General features: G+C 45.6%; 1 protein-coding gene across 1 annotated transcript in view; it reads right to left on the minus strand.

Moving 5' to 3' along the window:
* Positions 1-6,533: 6,533 nt before the first annotated feature.
* Positions 6,534-16,529, minus strand: part of LOC144113526 (transcriptional repressor scratch 1-like) — a 39,704-nt gene continuing 29,708 nt past the window's right edge. Inside the window, exon 2 of the mRNA XM_077646641.1 lies at positions 6,534-13,571. Coding sequence (XP_077502767.1) covers positions 12,673-13,571 — 899 coding nt within the window. The 3' untranslated portion in view covers positions 6,534-12,672. The remainder of the gene's footprint in view (positions 13,572-16,529) is intronic.

Here is a 16,529-nt window from a genome sequence, read left to right on the forward strand (position 1 = left end):
CGATTAAATGAATCATATTACTCCATAAGTATCAATTGTTTTCCTCTGGAAGGATGATACCTATAAGTAGAGACTTTCAACTTCAGCGCGGAAGTAGCAACATAATTCGCTCTTTTGTGTATACTGACTATTCCCTTACACTGGAGCTACTTCTACACTGCTTCTACACTGCCCTACCGCAATATTTTCGCTGGTAGGGTCGTTCTGCCAAATATGTGATCTGCAGACTGCAAGAAGGACCAACATAACCAAATTTAAAGCGGTTATTTTTGTTAGAAAGGACACGTTGCTGAGTGAGTCGTAAGAGGTGATTGTGGCCCCGCAGAACCTAGGTCGCTTTCCAAAGGTTCAGGCCAAGCGATCGGGCTGCGAGCGAGTTTCACACCTCTGGATCGGCGTCGTCTTTCACACACACAGCTAACCACATTGAGCGAGCGTGGCTGCTGTATGTATGTATGTATGTATGTATGTATGTATGTATGTATGTATGTATGTATGTATGTATGTATGTATGTATGTATGTATGTATGTATGTATGTATGTATGTATGTATGTATGCATGTATGTATGCATGTATGCATGTATGTATGTATGTATGTATGTATGTATGTATGTATGTATGTATGTATGTATGTATGTATGTATGTATGTATGTATGTATGTATGTATGTATGTATGTATGTATGTATGTATGTATGTATGTATGTATGTATGTATGTATGTATGTATGTATGTATGTACGTATGTATGTACGTATGTATGTATGTATGCATGTATGTATGTATGTATGTATGTATGTATGTATGCATGTATGTATGCATGTATGTATGTATGTATGTATGTATGTATGTATGTACGTATGTATGTATGTATGCATGTATGTATGTATGTATGTATGTATGTATGTATGTATGTATGCATGTATGTATGCATGTATGTATGTATGTATGTATGTATGTATGTATGTATGTATGTATGTATGTATGAGAAAGAAGCCAACACCCACAGAAACCACGGTACATAGATCATTTTCTAATTTGTGGTGTTGATCAATCGAGATTAATAGTGAATATATTAACGCTTAAAGATAATTTATCAGAAAAGCAGAAGAAAAAGCAATCACATGCCGCCGATGGGAACCGATCCCACGACCTCCGAATTACGCGTCTGATGCTTTACCAACTTAGCTGCGGCGACGGCTTTCCAATTTTTTGCTTTTGGGGGTATTTATGTTTGCGTGTGATCAAACCTTGAGACTGTTCACCACCGCCACCCTCGTCCATATGCGGTGGACGTCGAAAGTCCTGTATTACCGCTGGAGTGACATGGAACGTCATCGAATGGTGAGGGCGGAAGCTATGTCCGAACCCTCTTATGCTTCTTATGGCATCAAGGATGCCAGAACCGAGACCCTCGTTAAGCAGTTAAGGAGACAGGGGAAGGGCAATTAGGGGCTCGTTATACATATGAGAGAAGCCAGCAACAACAGAAACCAAGGAGCATAGAAATTTTTTATAATTCGGAGGTCGTGAGTACGGTTCCCACGACCTCCAGTTGTCGGTTTTTTTCCTTCTGCGTTTATAATGAATTATCTTTAAGCGACAAAATATGTACTAATAATCTCTATCGATCAACACCACGAAATAAAAAAAAAATCCTATGCTGCTCGGTTTCTGCGGCTTTTGGCCTCTCTCAGATGTATAACGAGCTCCTCATTTCCGTTGCCCTGTTATATATATATATATATATATATATATATATATATATATATATATATAAGCTAAAACTCTCAAGCAAAACATAAATAGCCACGAAAGCAGCAGATTGGACAGCCGTCGCCGTAGCTCAGTTGGTAGAGCACCGGACACGATATTCGGAGGTCGTGGGCTCGGATCCCACCGGCGGCAGGGCTATTTTTTCTGGTTCTTTACGCAGTTTTCTTTAAAGCGACAGATTAATAAAAATATCAGCAGACAATCAAATCATTCCCGAAACAATTCACTAGCGCCTCTTTGCTTTGTAATGCGAAGGTTTATCACCTAATACTTGTTACACTGTTTTAATCATTACTAGCATTGCAGCTCTCACTAAATGTCAACATCACAGTTCCCTATTTGGACGCTTGCGCAGGAACCGTCCAGAGTCTGCATTCGGCTTTTTTTTTTCAGGAATAATAAGCAGGCTCTATTTCGTGTCGAAATAATTGGGGAGATAATTTTTTTCTCATAGTATCGGTGCGCGACAACTGAATCTTTGTTCAGGTTTAAGGATGGCGTAGAAAACAAACCATTTCACATTGATATAAAGATCCATAACTAACTTTCACCCACAAGCAAGAAACTTCAGTGCACATTAGTTTTGCCTGATTATGAAATTTCGCATCTTCTATGCATACAATTATGGTCACCTAATGCCCCAGACTGCCTGATTTTCACCCCCCCCCCTCCTGCCCCAGTGTGTATATTTTGTTCGCTAGCTCCCGCCCTCCTCTTCACTCTTGCGTCAGTTATACATAGGCGCCACAGTTAAATTATATCAGACTCAGGCAACCTGTTTTCTCATAACTGTTTTATTTGCTTTTTGCCCTTCGTGAGGCCCTAAATGCCTCCTGCCTGCTTGTTATTGTCAGCACCCTTAAATGAAAGTGTAATGTACAGTCCTCGCATGTGTGCGTACGTGCAGCAGTTTCGTCTGACCTTCACCTTAGAGCGTTTTAGGTTTCAAAACGGCGAAAAGATCACTAAATAGGGGGTGCAAAGCGTAATATATTTCCGAAGTTTTTTGTACGCTCTTTAAAATCTGTCGCATTTTGGTTTCATATGTAACCACAACGTCTCTGAGCCTACGCTTGCTTCCGTTGTGAAATCAATATAATGGGCATAAGACAAGTACAACACCGATGGTATGTTCAAACGCTGTTTATTTCGCTTTTGTTTGCAATAAGGAGTCAATGACAAAACAATACTCGAAACAATTCCCGTAGCACAATTTCTGAAAAGAAACGATTTTACAAGTGAACATTTTTTTTTTATTCCAATGCACATGCACTAAAATTGGGAGGATATGTATCAAACACAAAAAATTTACTGCTTTTATTAGACTAACTACATGAAGAGAATCACAAAAATGATCGCTTGACTTATCTGCTTCTGTAAGTGTCTGCAATGATACATGAAAACATGGGCTTCCAACTTGAAATAAATAACCAGTTGCTCACATGACAAGACACGTACTGCGCGAGGCCATGTCAAGGTTAAAAGAATTGCTTAGGCTTCACGACTGGATGCAGAATGTGTTCCCTTGTGCCTTCGTTATCTAGGCATGTGAACAAGCATATAATCTGCCGAGGATGCCGATTTTTTTAAATTTTATGGCATACCTAATTTATCTGTTATCATTAATTTTTTTAAAAAAATTATCAATTAAAAAAATATCCATTAAATTAAGAGATTATCGGCGCTGATCTCTCGGAACATTCCACAAGCAGTGGATAGCCAGTTAGGAGGAAGCATGGAAGGTTTAATTTTTGCTTTAAATTTCGTCGGTAATTTTTTCTTGTTTTTCTTTTGGAGTTCAATACTCGCACTCCACCATCTCTTTTTCTATGTTACTTGGGGGCTGACTAACTGTTGTATAATGCGTCGTTTTCCCCTTTGTGAATCACAAGTATGCAAAAACCTTCGGATTCACAGTTATGGCTAAGCCTCTGTTTTCTTGAACAGCTTTGACCACACTTTTTTCAAAATCAATGCAACTTAAACCGTATACGAACTTGTGTAGATCCGTTTGCAATAAATATACATTTGTCTGCTTGAGATGCTCAATATTGACAGAGCTGTTAGAGATCGCGTACACATCAAGCCTGTTTTTGAACTCTCTTGAAAACAACTCTCAACACGCTAACACCAACTTTTTTTTTTATTAGCACTTCTTTTAATACTGGCGTGGACATAGACACAAAAGAGCCGAAGTCTGAAGAGCAACTTCAGCCGACAGCATGCATCAAAACTCCACGTGAAGGGTTTTCGTTGATGTCAAACCTGAAGCGAAGGTCGGAAACAGTGCGACCTGGTCGTTACATTTCGTTAATAGACATGCACCTACAGTAAAAACTAGACGAATTTAGTTTTTATACAGTGCACTGCTACACATGCAATATAATCTTTTACAGCAGAAGTACAATTGAATATCATGCAGCGTTGACGAGAGAAGTACACTACTAGAGGAACGTTTGTAATGAAGAATTCGCTGATTTGGCAGGTTTTAAGCTGCCTTATTGCTTAGTCTTATTTTGCAGCACCTACATTTTGCGGGGGCAACGACAAAATAACGATTGTATGCCTATTAGCCCAATCCTCGTCGATGCATAGCCAGCGTTGAGCCTTAAAGAATGAAACGCATCAGATTGTGTGGATTCGAAGCTCTAGAAGCAGCAGTTATTGCTCTCAAACAGGTAGATGTATGGTAAATACATCAGTAATTATTGCTGGAAAAAGTCGGCATTTATTTTTATGGACACCAGCACTTCGAGCTCACCATAACAGCAAGAGTTGTATGCTGCTCAGAGAGACATGCGGCAGGCATCATGAATGCAAGATGCTTTCGTGAAACAAGGGAGAGCATGTGAACACAATGAAGGATTATTGTTGGTGCACGAAACAAGCGTCGAGCATGAAGGCCGACTAATTTATTTCGCAGCTATGTGCGTATTGCTTGCGCGTTCATATACAGCGTGTTGACTAGAATTTGTACATAGCCGGTTCAATGCGAGCCTCCCGAAATATCCAAGGCTCAAAAGCGATTGCAAGCCGTTCTGTATTTTGCTTTTACGACTGACCAAATAATATCACGAACAACGGTTAAGCAATGACTGCTTTAAATAGACAGGTGATCTATGAAAGCCATATGTACATAGCCAAGAGCACTATATTTCGCTGACCTTCCGCCTTCCGAGGCATTGGAAGATGTTTGTTAACCTGAAGAACCCTCATATTGCGCTTGTTTCCTGCGACATACTTTCCTCATTTCGTCAAACCCGCTTTAAGCTAAACCTTTTTGTAAGGCAGCATATAAAAATAACTTTGTATTGCCTGCACATAAGTAGTGCGTTTGTGCTGCAATCATCTTGCCTTTCTGTACGATACAGGAGAACCCGGCAGCGCTTAATGTTACAGCCATGTTTTGCGCCCTAAATGTTTTTGCCGCTGCTTTTAAAGCACGAAAGCTTAACACTGTACCTCTGTGACTTCCATTATTTAGCCTGAGTATACCTTATAAGAAAATGTCTTGTTGTATCAACAGACTGCATGTGACCTTTTTTAATTTACTCTCATAGTTTTTTTCAGTAAGACGTTACTTGTTCATACCGATGAAGCGTTCAACAGCTCAGGCTAATATAATTAATTGGCTGCCGCGTACATTTTAGCCTGACAAGGGATATTCATAATGATTAGCCAATGATCTTCATTTGTCATGTTGCTTTGGAATCCTCTCAGGAAGGTACAACTGGCGCTGAAAAATATGAATTATGAAAACGCCTTTCTTCTTGAACTGAAATGCACCGTTGTAAAATAGCCCAGTTGAAGATGTGCTCTTCTTAAAAGAATTGCCCTCACATTAATGTGTTTTTGTCTAATGATTTCGCAGTTCCGCGCCCTCCGTACGGACTTTCAGGCCGCTCATAAGATGCTAGCGTTCAAGATGTTATCAAGCTACAATGCCTCAGTGCGTTGTCTCTTGACTTCAACAATTGCGCGAAGAAAAACAAAATGTAGGGACGTGCTCTATGTAACACTCGCACACTTTCTAACTACTATTAAACCATATACACTCGTCAAATCTATAACAGCAAAGAGCGATGTTAGCGTCATAGCGGCAGAGCGCTCTGTATAATCAGTTCACGTTTAAGCGCGCAGAATGACTTGACTAGGCTTGTACCACATCCTTACTACTTCGTTCATTCACCCAACGCCGGCAGAGCAGAACAACTACATATACAACCGCTCTTTCGACACTGATGTATAACGCTCCGCTCATAAACACCCCCTTGACAACTGTTATTCAGCATCCTAAAAATAGCGTCGTCGAAGTGTTGATGTCTTCTTTCCAAATATCGGGTAGTATTGTACTCAGTGCAGTTAAAATTTCGTTCTTGTATCGTATGTTTTGCCACGTAATCAACGCTTCCAGTTTCTTTCCTTAGCCTATGTGGTCGAACAGGTCAAGCTGAGCAGACTCGTTTGAGCTGTACACATTGCGGCATTGTTTGAACATTCACTCGTAGCGTTGTTTTCGCTACGCAGTGGCAGACTGATGTGCTCACGTACTGTTATATTGGCATTAAAGGACCGATTACACGATTACACGCGGTTGTTCCTGCAGCTTCGAAATCCGCCAATTCGTTAGATGCCGTTTCGCTTTCAGTCGTGAATACCCACTGAAAAACAGTCGGCCAGTCACAAACCAATCTTCCGTTATAGGGCGTGCGGAAGTCTTCGGGAATAGTACGCTACAATTTTTTTTTTGTTATCCCAAAATTTATTCTTGATACGAAGCTTTGTACCAATGTGAAATGAGAAAGTCTGAAATATAGTACGAAAAGTGTTCTCCGTAAAATTAGACAGCTGAGTGAGGCGCATGACCTTTGCGTTTCTCCACAGGTTTTACTTTCTTTTCTGGCCCCAGCTGCCACTCCCGTATGACTCAGCAAGGCACATATACAAAAACTGGAAACAGCTTAGCAATTCAGGCTCGAGTTTTCGACGTGGGCGTTGTAGTGAATAACTTCAAGTCGTTCTTCCGACCAATTCTTAGCGAAGGAGTTGTGAATGGTGAAGTAGTAGAAGGACGCAAGAGCATAGCCCGTCAAGTATACGAGATTGTGAATGCACATTAGATCACCACTCCAGTGAGCTACGTATATAACAGCTGACTTCGGCGAACGGTATTGGCGAGTAGATAAGTCAGAGCACGAAAGCGCGCTGGCACAAGCACGAAGAAAGAAACACACACATCCTTGCACGTATTTACAAAAACAAGGAAGAAATCACAAGCTTTACGATGCGCTTTGTACAAAGCATAAACCGCACAATACATCCTTGTCTGCACCGGACACAATACTATTTCGATTGTCTCTACTTTGAAGTATAAAGTAGTGTCTGTATAACCATCTGTACAGTGGCGAAGAAAGCAAAGCGTTTCCTATCACTCCGCTTGCTGTCTCAGCTGTATACATCGTTGCTGGGAGTGTGGCGCGTACGCGTCGAGGGCTATACACAACCGCGCGGGAGGCCCAAGCCTCGAGCGCCCCGCTACGCCTACGGCCTACTAGAGACGCATCGCGTCACGTTGCGCGGGCAGCTGTACATTGTATTATTGCTGTTCGAATATGTCGATTGCTTTCTGGCAAGACGACAGTAGTTGGGAAGCTGTCTAGAGCCGGAGGGATTAGCTCCGACGGCGGGTCGAAAGAAAATTCCTCTCCAGCGACTGCAGAACGACGAGGCACGCCTATCGCACTACGGCCTAGCTTCTCTACGTCGGAGCACGCTTGACACTGACTACGGGACCGCGGAGACGGGGATTCCGTCGCGGAACATCAGGAGGGCATGTTCTAGAGAGTCAGATGCAGCATCAGTAACACTCAAAACTAGACAGCGGTCGTTGCAGATTTGAACAAGAACACGGCCCGGGAGGAAACGCGAGGGCCTCCGTGTGTACGGCCGGGCAACCAGGGGCGAGGACACGCTAGCGTGTTCAACAGCTCGTCTCTCTTCCAGCGTTGCATAGGAGACTACGTGATGTCTATATAGCGCGTCTTTAGTGCACTTCGCTCACGAAGATTGCACATTTTAGTCGCGTTATTGCTAAGCCAACTAGACTACACCTGGTACAGTAGGCCTGAAAAGGTGTGCGAATGCTGGTCCACCGCTAACGCGGCTTAAGGTGGGCCGATAATAAGCTCGTATTGGAGCGCGCACTTGGGGATTATGCACATTTATTGCCACCTCGTCTGAGGCTCAATCCTTCTCTCCATGGGGCGCCTTCAACTACGACTAAAGTGCGCTAACGCCTGGATGTAGTCTAGTTTCGAGATTAAAGGTAAGTATCACATAGTACTCACGTGCACACTGTCTGTCCGCCCCCGAACTTTTGTTGGGCGCACATTTTTCTCTTGCAGTTACGTTACTACTCAGCACGATACTTTGTAGTGAGTCCGCAGTGTTAGCTTAAGGTTAGAAGCCATGCTCGCCATAATGGGTGTCTCTGCTATGTCCTTGATACATTTTTATTTTTTTAAACAGGCTTTCGTTCCGCCCTATTGCTGCGTCCTCTTCTGCGTAGCAGGCATTCTTAATGATTGGCTCAAGAGCACGCGTTATTATTTCGTCAAAGTCAACGCAAGCATGAGCATCGCACAATAGAGCAGACGCCGCACTTCTAGAGCTGTGGAAGGAACATGGTGTTAATTACGCTGGGCTGCCGTATTCAACTCTCAGAAAATTCTAATTCAACGTTACGCTTCGGTGAGCCGCCGAGGAGTACAGCGGGCTGACGCTTTATTCAGGCGTCTCACAGCAGCCAGAATAATTTGTTTCCGGAGCTTTTTCTTGCACATAGACGCACTTATATTTCATTATTTTGCACTTCGAGTACCTTTAAAAGACATCCTGTTATAATGATCTTATTGCCCCATCTTATTATACTTGAAACTCAGCCATTCGCACACCTTTGTCAACCTCGACACTGATACTCTACAGTACACCACACAGATTGCGTTCCGCCACATACCGAGACGTCGACAGCTGACGCAATGTAGTTCGTTTGAAACGTGGAGCCATGGTCTACGACCGAGGCCTATTGAGCGCAATAACAACACTGAAAAAAATTTTACCGACTCACGAAGTATTCAAGTTTGTGATGACACAGTGTTTCTTGTGGCCTGTTCGCAGCCCTGAGCACATCGCCGTTTAGCATCTCAGGTTTCGCCTTAGTTGGTTAAGATGTGTACGTATACAATAGCTTTTAAATATGTTGTCGCGAGAGTTTAAGATGAGGAGTTCTAGTAAATATTTCGAACTACTGCCTTTAAAATACTGACATGCACTCGTGTATATTGCAAGATTTAAACAAATTTTCTATATTTATTGCTTCAAAGCGGCAATGTTTTTTTTTCGGGAAACAGTGAATAAAATAGCACATTTGCCAAAGAACAACCTATTACTCACGAACTTAACGCTTGCGATGTCCTAAAAAGCTGAGCTATTGACAGAACGAGAAGTCAAGCAGTGATCTCTGGAAGAAAGTGTTAACGGAAAAGGAAACGCGAGCACTGCTACAGTATGGACGGTACAAGGGAGCAGTACATGGTCGCAAAAGTGGGGGCAGTAAATAACCTACTAGGAGGATAATGCCATCTGACGCACAAGCAAAATTTCTTCCTGCACTGATCGACGTTCACACCAGAACAAAAAACTAAGGGCCGCTAATAGCGGCAATAGAAATTTGACAGAATTACGTGCAAACGCCCCACGGAGACAGAGGAATAAGCTTTAGGTACTTATACCGGAAGAGGAATTTCGTCGGTCCGAATAGAGCACTCCACTGTGGAAAATAACACGGCAGCTAGTAGCCAATGCCTTTCACGCTAACTGTTTGAACTTTTCGAATCCGCCGTGTTACTTCTCGCGGATAGAACTTCTTTGAACGCACGCCCTCTGGCGTTTACTTCCCAATGAAGCGCATTGGCGCGGAAAAAAGTTCCGCAATCGAAAGCTGGCGCCAATATGCAGCTACGCTTGACGGAATTGTCTCGTGGGCGCAGCTTTAGGGTTGCGATTTGATGTCCCTCTATTTGTTTGCATTCGCGATTAGCACCAGTTTTTTTGTTGTTGTTTTTTGCGCAATCCGTCATGGGGAGGCTCCGGGGAAACGTGGGTTGACGGCTGCGTCCCACTGTCTCCGCTCAGTGTAAAGCAAGTTTGTTTCTACACAGGCGAAAATGTCCGCAATAAAACTAGTGAAGCGAAGCAGAGTGCTTCGTGTATGTACGCGTGCACCTTTTTGAATGTTACTCATGATAGATCTCACTGGCTTCCTACTTCTACGGGTTTCCTAACTACGTTTCTATGTACAAAGTTATATACACGACTGCGACACCTGACAGAGCGTAAGTATATGTATATATGCTTCTGTTTCCTCTTTGTTCAGGAGCAGCAGTCAGATGTGTTCAGCCACTACTAGTTGTCACATACCTGCTTAGTTACCATGTGCCGGTTGTTTCGGTTTAATTCCTTCCGGCTCGAGTTCATGGGGTCTAAAATTGGGCGTTAACTGCAGTGCTGCCCGAAAGGAAAAAGAAGCTGGTACCCCCGAGTGTGCTGCAACGCGCTCACCATGTCGCTTTAGGAAATCACTCTCTGATCCACCGAATATATTCATTTTTACTAAACCTCGGCAGACGCACCGTCTACTCATTTACAGTGGCGTATTTTAGTGGTGGTATATGCTCGAAGAAAAACTTGAAGTGAGATCTAGTTTCCATTAGTCCAGAATTAGGCATATTCATACCAGCTGAGAGCTGTCAACAATTTAGAAAATAAAATTCTGGTTGATGAAAACTGAACGCAGCGTAATGTTACTTCAGGCCGTTTGCACTGTTCCAGCGCTGTGTCCTTAGCCCACAGACATAACGAGCCTTCGGAATAAGCTGGACGCTCAAAAGGAGTCCCCATGTTTTCTAGTCAGAGTAGTAGTCGCGAATGGCTTGCTTGAATCAAGCGAAATACTTTTCGAGATGCAAAATGGTTCACTGAGTGGCGTTTAAAAGTGGTCCGCATTTAGCGTAGGACGCGGCTCTCTCTCTACCTCCTCGTGTTATGTACAAACAGCTTTTTTTTTTCCCATGCCCTGGAGACACGACGCGTAAATGGAAGCGGAAGAGCGGACGAAGCTCTTCTGCTGCGTTCCTTTTGTTTTGCGTATTCAAAATATACCCGAGGACAATTGTCGCACCTCGAACTTATGCAGCGTATCAAAGAGGGAGCGACTACGCATAAGCCAATGTCTTAGAGAGAGGGAAACAAAGCAGCGGCTACTCATGCGTGATATTCGGAAAGTCATCTATCGCTAACGCTTGCTTTTAGAAAATCAAGGACAATCCCTACTGTTGCGCAAGCTACGTGACGTTGGTGGTTGTTGAAAGAGTAAAACGCGTGGACATCGTGTTGCTATCTGTTGTAATTTCTGCCGAAGCCGCCAGGCTGGGATAAAAAGTTACGTCCTAAACTTGGAGAAGGGAAGACTGTTACTACGCAATATCTTTTTTTTTCTTGCTCTAAGGAAGGCATGCGGGAGACGGGGACTACAGCGAGGGGGGAGAACGACACCCAACTAACGCAAAGAAATCAAGTTGTCCGCTCTACAGCGTAGCGGGCTATTGTTGTACGGACGGATAGTGCGTTCGAAAAGCTACGCCATGCTGCCTTCATCGATTGTCGCTGAACACCTGCGCGGAAACACGTGACTAGACTTGGCGCGCGTTTTCCTTGCCCAGATAAGAAAACGTCTGCGGTTGCCAAGCAAAGCAACGCGTATAGCGGAAAATATGAGGAGTACGAGCCTCAAGGATTTTTGTGTCACCAGTAACCGATGTTCCAAAGCCATAAGGACGCGACAGCGAAGGAATAAAGCAGGAAACGAGAATAAGCAAAAAGAGCTAACGCCTTAAGGTTAGGCCTTTGGCAACCTAACTCTATTTAAAGTTTGGCTGCTGTTCCCCACAGTGGGGAATTTAAGACCATATTGAAGAGATATCAAGAGCAAAAACTATCATTCTGTGACCCTGCGATGGCTTTAAGTATGAGTTATTGCGCTACGCGGTGCTCTCTGGCAGTTTTAGCCTTCATTTTGGTGTTAGCGCTGAGAGTTTTGTATTCGTGCCAGCGTGTAAATAAAATATGCATTTCCGTTTTTTTTTTCTTAGATCTTGCGCCTACACTAATGCATGTAGTCTTGAGACCGCGCTAGAAACGAAGGCTTTATATAGCCGGGAAGTCCTAAATACTATGAAACCTACCGCAGCTCGCGCAAGATATAAATTTCCTTACGGCCACAGTAATTTCTCTACGTAGCAAATGAGGGATTCACTGTGTACACGTTTGCATAGCAGCAAAAGTGAATGAAATGCCTGAGCACGTCTAACCACATTGTAGGAGAAACGCCAGGTATTTGTCGTTGTTCAGTGAACAATTAGAGCTGAGCCACAAAGACACGTCTAATTCGCAAACATGCAGTGTCGTTTTGGGTCTAGAGATGTACACACGACCGTCGTCAGAGACGCTGACCGTGAAATAATTGCACAAGTTCAACTCAGAAAGAGTTCGCGGGGCTTCGCAATGCACTTAAGACGCGTTTTAAAATCCAGTGCTTATTCTTCAGAATTCCGTCGGCGAAAACAATCTGTTGGAAATCCGAGCTGAGAAAACAAGGGAGCCGTTTTTCATTCCACGCCTGAAAGTTAACTTACACGAGAGAAGCGGCTACCAGTGCCACCGGGGCAACTACTTTCTTTGCATGTTTCGCCTATCTGCCTGTGTGGGTAATGGTTGCGCGATCGGCGGCGGAAAAACTGAAAGCGCCCCGCGGCGGAGGACGGGCGAACCAAGGGGGAGTCTAGGTGGCGAGGCCCAGCACGGCGGCCATGGCGGGCCCCAGCTGGTGTTCGGCCGGCGGCAGCGGCAGCGCCGGCGAAGGCGGCGAGGGCGTCGCGCCATCCTTGAAGCAGGCCGACTCGAGGTGCTTGTTGAGGTAGGACTTGAGCGCGAACGACTTGTGGCAGCGCGCGCAGCGGAAGTGCTTGAGGCCCGAGTGCGTCTGCATGTGGGCGCGCAGGTTGGAGCGGTCGGCGAACGCCTTGCCGCAGTGGGCGCAGCCGAACGGCTTCTCGCCGGTGTGCGAGCGCATGTGGCCCTGCAGCAGCCAGGGCCGCGAGAAGGCCTTGCCGCACACGGGGCACTTGTGGCTCAGGTTGTGCGTCAGCACGTGCATGGCCAGCGCCGGCATGGACACGTACACCTTGGCGCAGGTGGGGCACTTCTTGGCCAGCTGCGAGTCCGGGCTGCGGTGCGTCTGCTTGTGGCGCGACAGGTTCGACGAGGTGGCGTAGTGCTTGCCGCACTCCCCGCACGTGTAGCGCGGCCGGTCCTCGGTGGCCGGGCGCCGCGCGGGGCCCGAGAGCGCCGAGACGGCCGTGCGGCGCCGGGACCTGCCATCGCTGATGAAGAAGGCGTCGTACGTGTAGCTCACGGTCACGGCCCCCGTGCTGCGGGCGCCGAACGACGAGCAGGACGAGGCCGGGCTGCTGCTGCGCGCGCCCTCGCTCGACGGACAGCGCGGCTCGGCGGCCGCCTGCACCAGCGGCGCCAGCGGGGCCCGCGAGTAGAACTCGGGCCCGCTCAGGTCCAGCACCCGCGGCTCATCGCGCAGTGGGCTGTACGCCGCGGCCCGCTCAGGCGCCACCAGGCTCTCCGCACCCAGGGCCAGCTGGCCCGTCGAGTAGTCGTGGATGAAACCTGCACACAACAACGGCGGTGCACCCCTCGCTTCACCAGGCACCCCGTGCTTTGCGCCAACTGCGTCACAACTGCGCTTTGCTTGTGAGAGCAACATTTCGCTGTCACACGCACCCATCTGATTGGACAAAATGCACAACACATCGAACAGGGGCAAGGAAAGAGGCAGGGGATGGGGCACTATCCTATGGAGAACGGACGGTCTATTGTTATGCCGAGCTGCGTATAAAATGCTTTGGTGCATGTCCTACGGCAGCGGTTTGCCCCCAGTACACATTCACCTAATATGCTTATTGTGTAGACTGCCTTGATTGCATTCTTTGTGGCTTCCGCTCATTCTGCGTCACGGTCGCTATCGTGATTCTCGACTTCTCATTGCCACTGAACTATTAAGACAAATCAATCCACCTTTCCCTCCCCGCTCTTCTAACTGCATACAAATATATGGGGCAAAGAAACACCAGGGGCATGACGTGTGAGGATAATCGCGGGTTCCAGAATGAGTTCGAGCTCCAGGTGGTTGCTTCACGTGCTCTAAAATCGTGCGCGAGTATTTTTGAAGAGAATATGCTGTTGGGCTAGTTGGTTTTGGTTCACTGTTGTTTTCAAATGCGCCGATCAAACATGACGGTACGCGTCGTCACCCTTCGTGTTACGTCCCGTTTCTTTGGCGCGTTTAAAATCTTGAATGACCGTGTATATTTACTTACCTTGTGTAACTAAATGCACATTGCACGACAGGGAATCTAACCCACGATGTATGCCACCACAGTGGGTCACTGCTCCTTCCTCTGACATTTCGTCGTCGTCGCCTTCCGAAAACTCTCAATTTTTAAAACTTATATCAAAGTAGAACATTCGAGTCTAATCACCACTGGTAATCACAAATGGTCCGTGATATTTTGGTACTTTTCGCTAATTTTACGGTAGAGAAAGGGCAGGATGATGTAATTCTTGACAGCACAGAACAAAATGAACAAGGGTCAGAGGGAGGGGTGGGCGCGGTTGCCTAGAGGACTGAGGCGCCCCCCCCTCCTCCTTTCACTGTGCTTTATTCATTTTGTTTTGTGCTTTTAATTATTTTTTTCTTGCTTACTTCACTACGCAAGATAGCATCCAGAAAACTGCTCTTTTCTACCGAAGGAAAAAGCTGGATAATCAGAACCTCGTTATATTTCCCGCTCAGACAAGAAGAGTGCTTCAAAAGCATCCTGAAGCTAACAGCGCAGAACGTAGACGACACTCAAGAAGAGAAGCACACACAACGAGCTCTGACTTTCAACAACGTTTAATTGGAACGGACACAGATTCTTATTTTCGCACGGACAGCACACGTGTCACGCACACGTCATTTTACACCATGATACACACGTCGACCTGCACACTCAGAGCAAGATTGCTGCACGCCCAACAGCTGACGTTCTTTTTTGTTAACAATATGGACGGCTTGCTTACACGTGGGTCCCTTCGTTTGGCTGTCTCGGTGGCCTATTAATCTTGAGGACCAACTGTTCACTTCAATAAACACGGTGAACAGTAGGTCCGCATGGCGTAACCAGAGGATGGCTACAACGGTCACCGTCCGGAATGTAGTTACTTTGCAAGGAGGAGGGTGTGGCGGAAGCGGAGAAATCCCCAGCCGGAGGTGAGAACGGCGGAACCAACCGGAGGAAAAGGAGGGTATGGCGACAGTGTGGGGAGGCGAACCACGGTAACCATCCTGAAAGTGGTTACCGTGCAGTGAGGAGGAAGGGTATATGGCGAGAGCGGAGGGCTGTAGCCCGGCCCATCTGCTGCGAAACGCGCCGCCCGAGGAGGGGATCATCGGCGGCGCTGCGCTTCTAGAGCCGCGGACTGGGGAGCAGACCTGGACGAAAAACGACCATGTGTGGAAAACTAAAAAGAACGCCCTAGAACTACACAAATGTGAAATAGATTGCATGTTCTCTACCACAACATGTCTTAAAGTATAAATACATTAACAGCAGTTGCTGAATCTCGCGTTAACCACTGGTAACCGTCCTGTCAATTTTTATGTCTTTTTTATATTTCTTTAAGACTTGTGCTTTGAGAAGTGATGCAGTCTTTGCCACTAAAAGTTGAACGACACTACAGATTTGCCCGGAGAGAACAAAAACTCCCTACTCTATAGCGCCCGGCGATGCTTAAAAATTGGTAGCGTGGGAGTAGTCATTTAATGTTGAGAAATCCACTAGAGAATGTGTGGGGCCTCCATTATTTCTGGAACAGCGAACTAGCAAAATTAGATGCGACTAAATTAACTTTTAAAAGAGCTTGAAAATCACCATATTCCAATCATTCTGTCGCATCCTGTCTCTTCAAACTTAAACCTCGCTCTAAAACGGCCTTCGTTTTAATATAGCTTTTCATATTTATATTTAGCGATATCCTAAGAGCTTTCTCTTACTTAGAATGTTTAACTTGTGTGAAGGAGGGACGGAAGGTATAAGCATTTGTTAAATCTGGCAGGAGGTGATTGGAGCGGCTGTTCGCCGTGAAGCACACTTTCGCATTTTCTAAGGAATGCAGAAAGGACAAGGAATTTCCTTTTCTTTGAGAAACCGAGGATTTTGTCATTTTTCTGACGCACGTAGTTTTTAATCTCCGCCTTGTTGTCATGGGCCTGTTGAAAGTGCACTAAAGAGGATTTTGTGCTTTTTATCGTGAGAACTCGATCTACACTCTTCCAGCGTTCTTGGAAACGCCGAATTGTTATCCTGTGTGGCTGTTTTCTCTATTAAATTGCAATAAACGTCCTGGTCCTTGCCTTTTTTTTTAACTCACCGCGGAGAGTAGGAGGAGTCAACCAACACAGTTGTCATGGCGTAAAGCAGGCGCGGAGTTCATTTGAGCCAATCGCGTGGCGGCTTGCCGCTCTCCCGTTGGTGGAGTAATACGCGGAGTGATCGTCGAAAATGGGCGGTTTGCTGCTCGGAC

Source organism: Amblyomma americanum, chromosome 1 (assembly GCF_052857255.1).
Source record: "Amblyomma americanum isolate KBUSLIRL-KWMA chromosome 1, ASM5285725v1, whole genome shotgun sequence".
Taxonomy (NCBI): domain Eukaryota; kingdom Metazoa; phylum Arthropoda; class Arachnida; order Ixodida; family Ixodidae; genus Amblyomma; species Amblyomma americanum.